General features: G+C 46.3%; 1 protein-coding gene across 3 annotated transcripts in view; it reads left to right on the forward strand.

The window, feature by feature from the left end:
- ACACB (acetyl-CoA carboxylase beta) overlaps window positions 1-13,037 on the forward strand; it is a 118,243-nt gene that overhangs the window by 55,902 nt on the left and 49,304 nt on the right. For all 3 annotated transcript variants that reach the window (XM_027864127.1, XM_027864138.1, XM_027864135.1), the window contains 5 exons: window positions 2,042-2,123; window positions 3,629-3,774; window positions 4,750-4,900; window positions 8,555-8,689; window positions 9,635-9,781. In XM_027864127.1, the coding sequence (XP_027719928.1) occupies window positions 2,042-2,123; window positions 3,629-3,774; window positions 4,750-4,900; window positions 8,555-8,689; window positions 9,635-9,781 (661 nt within the window). The remainder of the gene's footprint in view (window positions 1-2,041; window positions 2,124-3,628; window positions 3,775-4,749; window positions 4,901-8,554; window positions 8,690-9,634; window positions 9,782-13,037) is intronic.

Below are 13,037 nucleotides of genomic sequence, written 5' to 3' on the forward strand. Positions count from 1 at the left end.
TGGCAATGTATGTATATAGATGGATAGAGTTATATGTATTTATGTATGTAGACAGATGGATCTATTTATAGATTTATGTATACATGGTAATGAATTTATATACAAATGTATATGTGTATATATACATTTATGTGTGTGTATATGTATATGTGGCAATGTTTTTTATATAGATAGTTGGACAGATTTATATATTTATGTACATGTGGTAATGTATTTTTATGAATTTATATATATTATGTATATATATGTGTGTCTACATGTGTCTATATATACATGAACACATAAATGCACACACATATACATTTATATATAAGTACATTGCCATATGGAAGAATATATGTGTATGCATGTGTGTGGAGATATATATATATATATATGTATATACACACACACACACACATATACATATATACACACATAAATGTATATACACATTTACATTTATATATAAATGTACATACATTTATATAAATACATTTGTATATTTACATATACACATTTGTATAAATATGAATACATTGCCATATATATGCATGCATACATACATACATACATACATACATACATACATACATACATATCTAACTATAAATAAATACACTGCCTTGGGGGTTACAGAACCAGGGCTTCAATCCCAGCGCTGCTGCTCACTGGTCTTTCTCCTTCTCTTGGCCTCAGTTTCCCTCATCTGTAAAATAAACCGCACGCTCTCCTGGTCGTAAATGGTCTGGTCCTCTCTGGGCATCCGCTTGCTCCTCCGTAAAAGGAGGACGTTGGACTCAACAGTCACTAGGGCCACTCCTAGCCCTCAGTGTCCCAACTGGACCTCCCCCACCTGGAGGCCTCCTCCTTTTTTTTTTTTTTTTTTTTTTTTAGGCAATTGGGTTTAAGTGACTTGCCCAGGGTCACACAGCTAGTAAGTGCCAAACCTGGTCTGAGACTGGATTTAAATTCAGGTCCTCCTGACTTCAGGGCCGGTACTCTATCCACTGTACCACCTAGCTGACCCTGGAGGCCTCCTTCTTGAAGACAGTCTTCTTCTCCGTCTAGCTTATGTTTGTATCTGTGTACATACTATGTAATTAAGGCTAGTTGAATAATGATAGGGCAGGCTTCTTGGCACTTTGTGGTTTACGAAGCTTTTCCCTCAGAGTAACTCAGGGAAGCTGGAAATATTAGACGCACAGGGACAACTGTTCCCATTCTACAGGTGAGGAAACTGAGACCCAGAGTGGCTCTGTAAGATGTTCACAGTCACTAGGTTAATCAGTGGTAAAGTTTTGACTCAGACCTGGGTCTTTGGACTCCCCAGACCTGTGAGTCTTCACAGGTTTCCCGTTTCTCTGGGGCTTCTGTGAAAACCCTGAAGATTGAATGAATGAAACAGGGCATTGGTTGTTCATGAGAAAAGACCATCGTGAAGGGCAGAACGGTCTACTTTGGACTCTCAGCTTGACGTCAAAGGACTGAGGGTGATCACTGGGGTCTCAAATGAAGGCAGAGATAAACTTTCTAAATTATTTTATTTCCTCGGACCTCTGTAAATTGGTGAGAGCTGGCAGTTGGAACAGATACAAGGGCAGCTTTTTCCCAGGGGTGGACTTTTCCCAGCCTTCTCCCGCACACAGGATTCTTGGTCTTTTCTGTTTCCTTTTAAGCCACCATCAAACAAAAGGTCAAGAAGGGCTGTTTTACCCCATAGTTATTGACTCAAAGGTAACTGAATGATAAGGAAACCAAAGTTCACTTGGTTGGTTCCTTGGAGGGCCAAGTGCTCACTTTCCCAGAATGCGCTGCCCAGAGGATGCTTACTTGGCAAACATTCAATAAACTGGGAGCCCTGTAAAGCTTTCCCCCGCCCCGGTGATAAGCGCGCCCCCCTCCGGTGCTCAGATAATCAGTCAGGAATCTCAGTGGTATCATTGCTGACCCCGTTAGAACACTGATGGAATTCTTGCCTCCGACATGGCCCCATGCGTTTTGAAGGAGCTGGAAAACCAGCCAAGTGGCCCCTTCTGAAGGGTCTCTGTCTGTCTTCCAGGGGCCAGGTTCTCCCGGCAGATTCTCTGCTGAACATTGTGGATGTGGAGCTGATCTATGGAGGGGTGAAGTATATCCTCAAGGTAAAGACCTCCTCACTCCCCCTAGACCCCAGCCCAGTATCAGAGTGAATCTGAAAGCTGAATTCCGCCATGGAAGCCGAAAAACAGGGCAGCCAGGCCTGGGTGGTGGCAATAGCCCGTGGTGTCTTTTCATATATTTCTTCAGTAAAAGTACTCAACAATTCTCTTTCCAGTCCTTTGGTATGTGGGAGGTACCCCTGCCCAAAGCCTGGGTCCCTCACGTAGCATCCCAGCCCAGCTTGTGAGGGAAGATTTAGGTGGGAAGGGATGCATGAGGCAGTTCCAGCCTGGTCTGGTGGAAGGAGGGTTGGCATTGGCCTTGGAGGCCTGATTTTAAGGCCCTCCCTCCATCCCAAATTCACTCTCCTTAGCTTTTTCATGAGGGTATCAGACTGAGCATTCTTGGTTCCAGCCGTCTCTCAATTTTACAAACCTTTTCCAGCTGCAGCCTGCTTCCCTGAGACTTTTAACTCTCCCTTGTTTTTTTTTTAAAGAAAACAGATCTGTGCCCCTTTTTCGAGGGTCTTCCTGACTTTTGTGCAGTTCCTGTTAGGGAGGCCAGGCTGGTGAAGGCCTTTGAACCTTTCGCTTTATGAGTATCTCTTGAAAGAAGGGATGGTTAGGCTGGAGACAAGACATAGAGGCATGTGCTGAGTATCTGCAGGCGTTTGAGGGTCTGACACACAGAAGGAGGATTAAGTTTGTTTCGTTTGGCTCTAGAGCCCAGGACCAGGAACACGGGTGGGAACAGCAGAGAGGCCTATGTAGGAAAAAGCTTTCTAATTTTGAGAAAACTCTGGGAGTTCAGTGAGCTGCTTCAGGATGATGTGAGCTCTGCCATCATGAGATTGTGTGATCACACGTTCGGAACCAGAAGGGACCATTTCTGGGGGTCTTAGGCAGACTGGATGAGTCCTCTTGGGCGTGTGGTATAAGGAATTCTGCCTCGGGTATAGGTCAGACTAGATGGTCCCAGAGTCCTGTCCGTCCCTGGGATTCCAGGGTTCTGGTGCTGAGGAGACAGGAGGTCTGGTCTAGAATGCGCAGAAGCCCTCTCTGAGTGAGCACCAGAATATGGACGGTTCTGGTTCCGGAGCTTGAGGCTGCCCAGTCCCACATCCTCTGCTCTGGGCTCTCTCTCCTCAGCCTCAGTCTGCTGCCGATGCCGGCAATGGAGGGTTGGGGCTTCCCAGCCGGGGGGGCTCGGTTATCTTTGACCATGACACAGGTAGAGATAGGGATGGATAACACAACTCACCAGACTTGGACCTATCTGGCTACCGAGAGCAGGGCAGAGGGTGGGAGCCCTCATCCCTTTGTGAAAGACCCAGAGCAGGAGAGGTCAGCGGTCAGAGCCAGGCAGTGCAGATGAGGCCAGGCTGGGAGGTGACCCTGGGGTGCCCTACCTGGTGGACATCACCCCAAAGACTTCTTAGCTGGTGTAGACCCTGAATGTTTCCTAGGGGTGGAGGATGGAAGGTGCTGAGAACCCCATTTCTCCCCAGGTCGCCCGACAATCTCTGACCATGTTTGTTCTCATCATGAACAACTGTCACATTGAAATAGATGCCCACCGGCTCAATGACGGCGGGCTGCTGCTGTCTTATGACGGTAACAGCTACACCACATATATGAAAGAAGAGATTGACAGGTAGGTCCCAGGCCAGGTCCCTGGACGTGCATGGGGAAGGGGGTCTTTCTCTCCTAGGAGTTCAGCTTCAAAAGCAGCTTTTGGGGGAGGGGCTCCCTCCCCAGATCTTTCACTTGTCCCCAGAGTGGGCGCCACCCAAATAGCAGTGACTGCTTGGTCTCACTTTGACTATATAGTTTGAACCTCATCGTTGTTGATGGAAGTGTCAGACCATTGAAAGGAGACTGAGGAAAGGCCTAAGGGGCTTCCCTGCCCTCCTCGATTTCAGGGCCTCTGGCTTCTGGGCTGGGGTGCTCTCTACCGCTCCATCGTTTCTTTCACGGTCATGGTTTTCGATGTCTGGCACCCTGAATATTGGGGCTGTCCAGACACCCTGTCTCTTGGGAAGGGGCGGCATTTTATGCCTTCATCACCGTCCTTTGCCTCTCATTGACATCCTGTCCATTTTGTGAGCGTTAAGCCCTGTGCACAGCTGCCCTGTCTCCCACCCAGACCACAGCCTTTGGGAGCAGCAGTTTCTAGTACCTGTAAGGGACGAGAGAACACAAGTCAGCTGGGGGGTCCCAGAGCCCCCGGATTTGGGGGCCAGCCCTGAGGTTGGTCCCTATTATACTTTAGGCCTCAGGTATACATAGCTGGACTCTCAGGGTTGGGGGGAACCTTGGAAGCCCCCCAATCCCACCCCGATCCAAACACAAATCCTGTAGCTGCCCTTCAGCTCACTTTGAGGCAGCCCTCATCATTAGGAGGCACCAAGCCTAGGGCTGCCCATCTGGGGCTTCTTCCTGATTCTAGTCTAGACATGTCAGATGCTCTCAGGTTGCAGAATTTTCTGGAATTCAATTTGATTTGGGCCAGTGGCAAGACAGATAACTTACTGGGTGATGATTGTGAGCTGAGGATTTCTTTGGGAAGCATCTTCGGCTGATCCACAGTCTGACTGCAAACCCATCCTCACCGCCTTGTCTCCTACAGTTACCGGATCACCATTGGCAATAAGACGTGTGTGTTTGAAAAGGAGAATGATCCCACAATCCTGAGATCTCCCTCTGCAGGAAAGCTGGTGCAGTACCTGGTGGAGGACGGAGGCCATCTGACCTCGGGAAGCACCTACGCGGAAATGGAGGTACCTGGGGGCCCTGCCCCTTTCTGAGGCTGCGCTCCTTGGCCCCTGCTTGGCTCCAGTGACGCTCAAGGGGCAGAGGTCACAGACCGGTTCATTGCCCTGGGGTGGCCCATTGGCTTTGCCATTTCCCAGATCTCTTCTCCGTGGTAAACAAATGTCTGGAGGTCATTGAACCAATCCTCATATGACATGGTCCTGGGTCCTTCTGGTCTATCACCCTTTTTTGGCTGCTCTCCAATGTCTTGAAAGCCTTCTGAGAGGGTGTCACTCCCACTGAATGTAACATGGCAGAGATGGCAGCCCATGTTCACACTGGTCTTTTTGTTACCTTACTGACTCACCTTGAGCTTGTGGCCCACCCAGACCCCCAGGTCTATCTCGATCGCCTCATTCTGGCTCCGCTATCTCTGTTCCCCATTTCCTTGGTCATCACTCCCATGTCATTTTCAGATGAACTTGGGTCTGGCCATGCTTCCTTTCATGTTACCCTTGTGAAGTGGCTTTTTTGAATCCAAGGGTAAGACTTTAGTGCGTGTGATGAGGTAGAAAGAGTACAGATTTGGAGTGAGGAGACCTGGGTTCAAATCCACCTCTGCTCCTGACTGCCTAGATGACCTTGCACACATAACTGATGTCCTGTAAGCTTTGGCTTCCTTGTCTCTCCAGCTCAGAGTCTGTGAGTCACCATTAAAACCCCATCTTATTCAACTTTACCCACCTATCAAGGCCTCTTTGGATCCTGTCCCCGTCTAGCTTGGACTCTGAGTATGGCCCCAATGCCTTTATTCAAGTCTATGATAAAAAGGACTAGTCAACCCTCTCTGATTCTAAGATCCTTGGTACCTTCACCTCTATGAGCCTCAATGCCCTCATCTGTAGCATGAGGATAATTCTCGTACATTGTCTGCTACAAGAAAAGGGCTTTGTGTGTGGATTGGAGAAAAACAAAACAATCATGGTGCATGGGATCAAAAATTTGAGGCTGGAAGGCAGCTTGGAGGCCATTGACCTCAATCCTCTCATTTTACAGATGTGGAAACTGAGGCACCAAACAGTTAGTTGCCCCGCTCAGGGTCAGACAACTAGTCAGTGTCAGGACTAGAACTCAGGACTTCTGTGGCTGAATGAAATAATCAGAGCCAGCAAACCAATTTACACAGTGATTATGGGCAATGATATAATGGAAAGAGTATTTTAAAATGTCACATTGTGTCATCATGATGCCATTATAATGTCATTATAAAGAATCACTAAGTGAATGCTCCAGCCTCTTTGTAGACCTGGGGTGTGTGGGAGGCTGGGGGACCCTCCAGATGCTGCACACACAGGGAGTGGTTGATGGGCTGATCCCGTGGAACTGCTTTAAAAATGACCAGTGGTAGATTTTCTGTCCCATCCCCTCTGTGTTCCAGCTTGTTCCTTGCTTTTCCATCCTCAGGCCTACCCTCATCCTCTGTTTCTGCCTTTCCTCCCAATACGCCTTTCACACTTACCCTGTGATTTCCCCAGTGTAGGAAGCTCTGGAAGGGAGCCTACCCTGCCAGGGCTGCCTGGCTCCTTCTCAGCCAGAGACTTAGAGCTCCCCAGAGCCCCAGGGGCCACCAGAACAGGCGTCAGGGACGCAGCTGGCTGCATGTTGACCTAGAAGACCCACACATGTCGATGTAATTAATTTTTTATTAATACATCAACTGCTTAAAATCAGACAGAGACCACATTTTAAGTTCTGGCCAAACTTGGGCCCAGAGCACTAGGTGACTCACCTTGGGTGACCCAGCCAGTAACGGATCAGAGTCCAGACCTGAACCCAGACTGCCCTTGAGGCAGCTCAGTGGTTCAGCTGATAGAGCACTGGGGCTAGAAGAGTGAAGACCTTAGTTCAAATCCAGCCTCAGACACTTACTAGCTATGTGACCCTGGGCAAGTAACTTCACCTCTTTCTGCCTCAGTTTCCTCATCTGTAAAATGGGGATCATAATACCACCTACCTCTCAGGTAGTTGTGAGGATCAAATGAGATGATATTTGTAAAGGGCTTAGCATAGTGTCTGGCACACAGTAGGTGCTTAATCAATGCTTATTCCCCCCACCTTGATCCATGGTGATCCTGGGATCCTCCTCTCCCAGAAATTTCTGGGACATCTGGGGATCTGACTCCCTGCTCCAGGATCTCTAGTGCACTCATGCTTCCCATATGCATAGAAGATCACATGTGTTAGTATTAGCTTCATTCTTGTTTTGTATCTCTTGGGAATTTCTCATCTTCTGAGCATGGAGATTCCCTCCACTGGTGCTGATCACACCCTGTGTGCAACCTCTCATCCCATGCAAACTCTTCCAGAGGGTTATCCCAATTCACTGGAGCTCCTCTTGTGTACTTTTGGTATGTAGGGAGATAGGTGGGATGGATGGATGGATGGATGGATGGATGGGTGGATGGATGGATAGGGATGGATGAATGGATGGACAGAAATAGATGGAGATGGATAGATAGATGGATGGATGGAAATGGATGAATGGAGATGGATGGATAGATGGATGGATGGGGATGGATGGATGGATAGAAATAGATGGAGATGGATGGATGGATAGAGAGATGGATGGAGGGATGGATAGAAATAGATGGAGATGGATGGATGGATAGATGGATGGAGATGGATGAATAGATGGATGGAGATGGATAGATGGTTAGAAATAGATGGAGATGGATGGATAGATTGATAGGTGGATGGATGGAGATGGATGGATGGATGGAGATAGAAGGATGAATAAATAGAAATAGATGGGGATGGATGGATGGATAGATAGAGATGGATGGATAGAGATAGATGAATGGATGGGTAGAGATAGATGGATGGTTAGAGATAGATGGATAGAGATGATAGGTAGGGATAGATGCTAGAAAGAAGGATGGATGGATGATGGATATACGCACACACACACACACATACACACATATAATAAATAGACAGAACAAGCCTTTATGAATCACTTGCTATCACTTGCCAGGCATTATGCTAAGTGCTGGGTAGTCCTCATGGAGCTTACATTCAAACAGGGGAAGCTACCACATATGGGGAGCAGGAAGAGGGGGTATGGAGTGTGTGGGCAGCTCATGGAGGGCTGGTTTGGGTCAAGGTAAATCAAAAAGTCACCTCTGAAAGCTTGAAATCCCAGAATGAGACCATGTCCCGGTTGTGGCTGTCGGGTTGCTGTCCACCTGTTGCCCTTGTCCCTCCCCAGTCTCCACCTTTTCCAGACATACGTGTTCTGTCAGATATCTTTGGTGTTCCTCTGAAGAAAAAATAGTTTGTAGAAATACAGTTTGTACGTGACTCTTCAGGAAAAAAACAAACAAACAACTTTCTTCTTAATTTTCTCCTGTATCTGATGACGGTGTTTCCCAAGGAAAGGCCATAGTTTGGGGATCAGTTTCACCGAATCTTAATTCCGGCCTGTTTGTGGGGTTTGGGCGGCTCTGTTTTTTCATTCTGGTAATCGCAGAAGCAGCGGCAGCTGGGCTGTATTCACTCAGGGCCTCACAGAGATTGGTTTGTGTAGTCCTCAGTCTGTCTCATATCACTGGTCCCCAGTCCTGGGGGTCTGTCAGGTTCTAGGATTCCTCTTCTCACTTCTTCATCCCCTCCCACCCCAGGTAATGAAGATGATCATGACCTTGAGTGTGCAGGAAGATGGCCAGGTCTACTACGTGAAGCGGCCAGGAGCCATGCTCCAAGCAGGCTGTGTGATAGCCAGACTGGAGCTGGATGATCCTTCCAAAGTCCACGCAGTGAGTGACGACGCTGAGGTTATCGTGGGCTCCTGGAGCCGATGGGGCCGGGGCCAGTGCTGGGGAGCTGGAAGGTTTACCCTGGGGGTGGTCTGTTCCACGATCTTCCCTTTACAGAAGAGGAACAGATACAAGAAGGAAAGGGGCTTGAACTCCAAGATCATTTGGGTAGTGAGTAGTAGGGTCAGAATTTCAACCTAGTTCTATGAGCAGAGATCCTGTGTTCTTGGCCTCCCCCTACCTGAAATATAAATGTCCATCACATCCCTGGGAAGTGCTCCTTTGGCCTGTTTCAAAAACCTCCAGTGAAAGGAGGAAGCCCACTCCCTCTTGGGGCAAAGTAGACTTTCTGCCTCGCTCCCCCCTTTCCTAAACAGCCGTGGTTGTTTCATGTTCTTGAAATAATACGGACAGCGGGTTCCCTGCTCATGTCCTCTGCTCATCTAGTGGGTGGGATTGGCCACACTGATGGCTGCCTCACTCCCCTCTGTACCCCCCAGCACAGCCGCAGAGCCTGGGATTGGGGCCCCCAGAAAGTGCTGGATTGACAAACATTTGCTGAGTGAATGGACGAATCCATTGTTAACTCACGGATATGCTCTCAGGAGGCGTTTGAGCTCCCGTCACTGGTTGTATTAAGACTAAACCTTTTTATAAAAGAGAAGATTTATGTGAATTTTTAGTTATTTTCATGCCATTATGTACCCATCTTTAGGGAATCGATAAGAAATTAAGGGAGAGGGAGCAAAGGTTATGAAATGTGCCTGTGGCATTGAGAAATTCAAACTGAAAAAAAATCTTATAAAATCTCAGGAACATGGCCCCGTCCCCTCATTTTACAGAAGAGGAGACTGAGGCTCTGCCCAAGGTCAGATGCTAATTAAGGAGACAGCAAGGCGTCAGACCCACTTCCTCCCATCCTTTCCTCCCTCTGCTTCTCGCCAGGCCAAGCCGTACATGGGGGACCTCCCTTGCCAGCAAACCTTGCCCATCATGGGAGAGAAGCTGCACCAGGTTTTCCACAATGTCCTGGAGAACTTGACCAACGTCATGAATGGCTACTGTTTGCCCGAGCCCATTTTCAGCACCAAGGTGAGAAGGGCCTTGTTGGGGCTGAGAAAGGAGAGAAAGGTTTAGATACATACATACACACAGACACACACACACTGACCCCCCCACATGCTTTCACACACCTACACACATACACTCACACACACATATACACCTACATACTCATTCACACACACTTACACATACTTAACAAATGTAAACACACTCACACTTACACACACCCACACTTTCACATAGACTTACTCTCACACTCATATAACACAATCACACACATATATATTTAAATCCACTCACATACACCCACATATATACTTTCACATAGACTGACTCTCCCATACACACTCAGACACACACAATTTCACACATACATACAGACATACACTCACACATATTTACACATTCATACATTTTCACATACCCACACACTCCTACACCCATGCCCTTACACAATACACTCACACATATACACACAAAAACATACACATATTCCTATACTGGCTTTCACACACACCCTTACACACAGTCACACACACTCACACACACACACACACAAACACACTATTGGAAAGCTTGTTCTTTTCTTTCCTTGGTCATTTGTCCTTGACCCACCCGGCAGCCCTGGGACAGCTTTGAGCCTGTCATTCTCAGTGGGTCCATGTATATTATGGCACAGTTGGGTCCAGTTTAAAACGTGAGTAGAAATCAGCTGGGACTTCTACTAAGTTATTCAAAATGGAGCCTTGACTTGACTGTTAAAGACCAGACCATGAAAAGAAGGTGGGGAGAACTAGATCAGGTGCCTCCCTGCCCCCCTCGCTGTGGGCAGGGGCAAATTCAGAACCAAACAAAGGCCATAGAAGTTTTTTTACAAAAGATAGAATCGATCATTTCAGTTATATGAAATTGGAAAGCTTTAACATTAGAGCCTATATTGGATTGTACACTGTCTTGGGGTGGGGAAGGGGAAAGAGAAGGGGGAGAAAACTTAGAACTCGAGATCTTATGGAAGTGGATGTTGAAAACTAAAAATAAATTAAATAATTGTATAAAGAAAAGAAAAGCTTTAACATGACCAAATTTGGTGTATGTAGGATAAGAAGGAAAGTGATAGATTGAGGGGAAAACCCTTTGTATCATATGTCTCTGAAAAGAGTGTGACACCCACAACATATATGCAAGCAACTAACAATATAGGAAAACAAAAGCCATTGTACAACAGATTATAATAAATAACTCCCCCACCAAAAAAATTGCAAACAGCTAATAATTACCTGCAAGAAGGCAGCACATTACTAGTAATAAGAGAAATGCAAATCAAAACAACTCAAAGGTTTCACCTCACATCCAGCAAATTGACAAAGATGACAGAAGACAGGAGCAGTCGGTGTTGGAAGGGTTGTGGAAAGAGGCATACTCATGCATTGTTGGTGGAGCTGTGAAATGGTATGACCATTCTGGTGATCAATTTGGAATTACATGGAGAAAATGACTGAAATGCTCACACCCTTTGACCCAGAATTTCCTCTGTTAGATATAAACCCTAGGGAGATCAATGACAGAAATATATATACTCACATACACCAAAATGTTTATGTATATAGTCAGTCAGGAAATGACTCCACAAAGTTGGTCCTGGATGCAAGGGATAGAATAGCACAGGGCGGTGAGAAATAACGAGCGTTAAGAATTTGGAAAAGCCAAGAAAGACTTGTCTGAACTGATGCATCTATGCACTGACTCATGTACATGGAAATAATGGACATTATTGAGCTCTGCCCCAGAGAAAGTGGAGGAGAGGACCCCTCCGCCCAAGACTTCTTGGCAGAGGTGGGAGGGAGGCTGTGAGACCACAGATAATATCCCAGTTATTTGTTTCTGTTAATTTGGCCCAGTTGGGAAAGATAAATGATAAAAGAACAAAAGATAATAATGAAAATTACTTGAAAGAAAAAGTGCCCTGGGAGGCACGGCAGGTGGGGGGGAGCCTAGAGCCTAGAGACCTAGGTGCGAGTCTTCACCCTGTGATCCTTTGGGTCCTCAGTTTCTCCATTGATCAGAAGAAGGAGTTGGAAGCATATCAGAAATGTCCAAATTTATCTCTTTTCCCTTATTGTTGTCTCTTATATTAATTTGATACCACAATCACTTCCTAATCTGTGTACAGGTACCCCTGACCCACCCCAAAACAATCAAACCCTCCCTTGTAACAAAGAAATGAGATTAACCAGGACCCTGTGGGATGCAGATGGGACCTTCCTTCCTATAGTCTTCCGGCCTTTCTCCTAAGACAGGTGACCAGAGCTAACAGTTGGTGTCCTAGGCCAGCTGCCTGCAGGCATTTCTTTCCATTTATATAATTAATATCATTGAATAGATTTTTGTTTTTGCCTTACTTTGCACCGGTTCAGTGAAGGCTTTCCATGTTTCTCTGAATTGCTTTTGATCATTTCTTTATGCTCAATTAATCAGGAGACATTATTAAGCACCTACTATATGCCAGGCATTGTGTTAAGCACTGAGGATACAAAAAGAGGCAAAAGACAGTCCCTGCCCTCAAGGAGCTTACAATGTAATGGGGGAGACAACATGCAAACAAATATGTACAAAACAAGTTATATACTGGGTAAATAGGAAATAATTAATAAAGGGAAAACACTGGAATTAAAAGGGGTTAGGGAAGGCTTCCTGTAGAGGGTGGGATTTTAGTTGGGACTTAAAGGAAGCCAGGGAGGTCAACAGTTGGAGCAGAGGAGGGAGAATGTTCCAGGAATGGGGACAGTTAGAGATAATGCCTAGGGCCAAGAGATGGAGACTCTTGTTCATGGAACAGCCAGGAGGCTGGTGTCAATGGGTGGAAGAATACGAGGTGGGGAGTAAAGTGTAAGAAGACTGGAAAGGTAGAGGGGGGCTGGGTGATGAAGGGCTTTGAATGCCAAACAAATGATTTTGCATTTAATCTTGGAAGTGATAGGAAGCCACTGACATTTATTGAGTAGGGAAGTGATGTTGTCAGATGGTGTTATTGTGTTACATTTTATCCATCTACACAGTTTGTTCAGTTCTTCATTTAAAAGGCACAGTCACTTTTTTCTAGGTTTTTGATATAAAAACATAGCTGCAGTTATTATGTCATGTCAATTTCACCTGTGTAGTACGTCTCATCAATTTCACCTCTATAGCATCTCTCATCAGTTTCATCTCTGCAGCATGTCTCATCAGTTTCACTTCTATAGCATTTCTCATCAGTTTCACCCCTGCATTATCTCTCATCAGTTTC

Source organism: Vombatus ursinus, unplaced genomic scaffold, assembly GCF_900497805.2.
Source record: "Vombatus ursinus unplaced genomic scaffold, bare-nosed wombat genome assembly UNPS02001287.1, whole genome shotgun sequence".
In the NCBI taxonomy this organism is placed as follows: Eukaryota; Metazoa; Chordata; class Mammalia; order Diprotodontia; family Vombatidae; genus Vombatus; species Vombatus ursinus.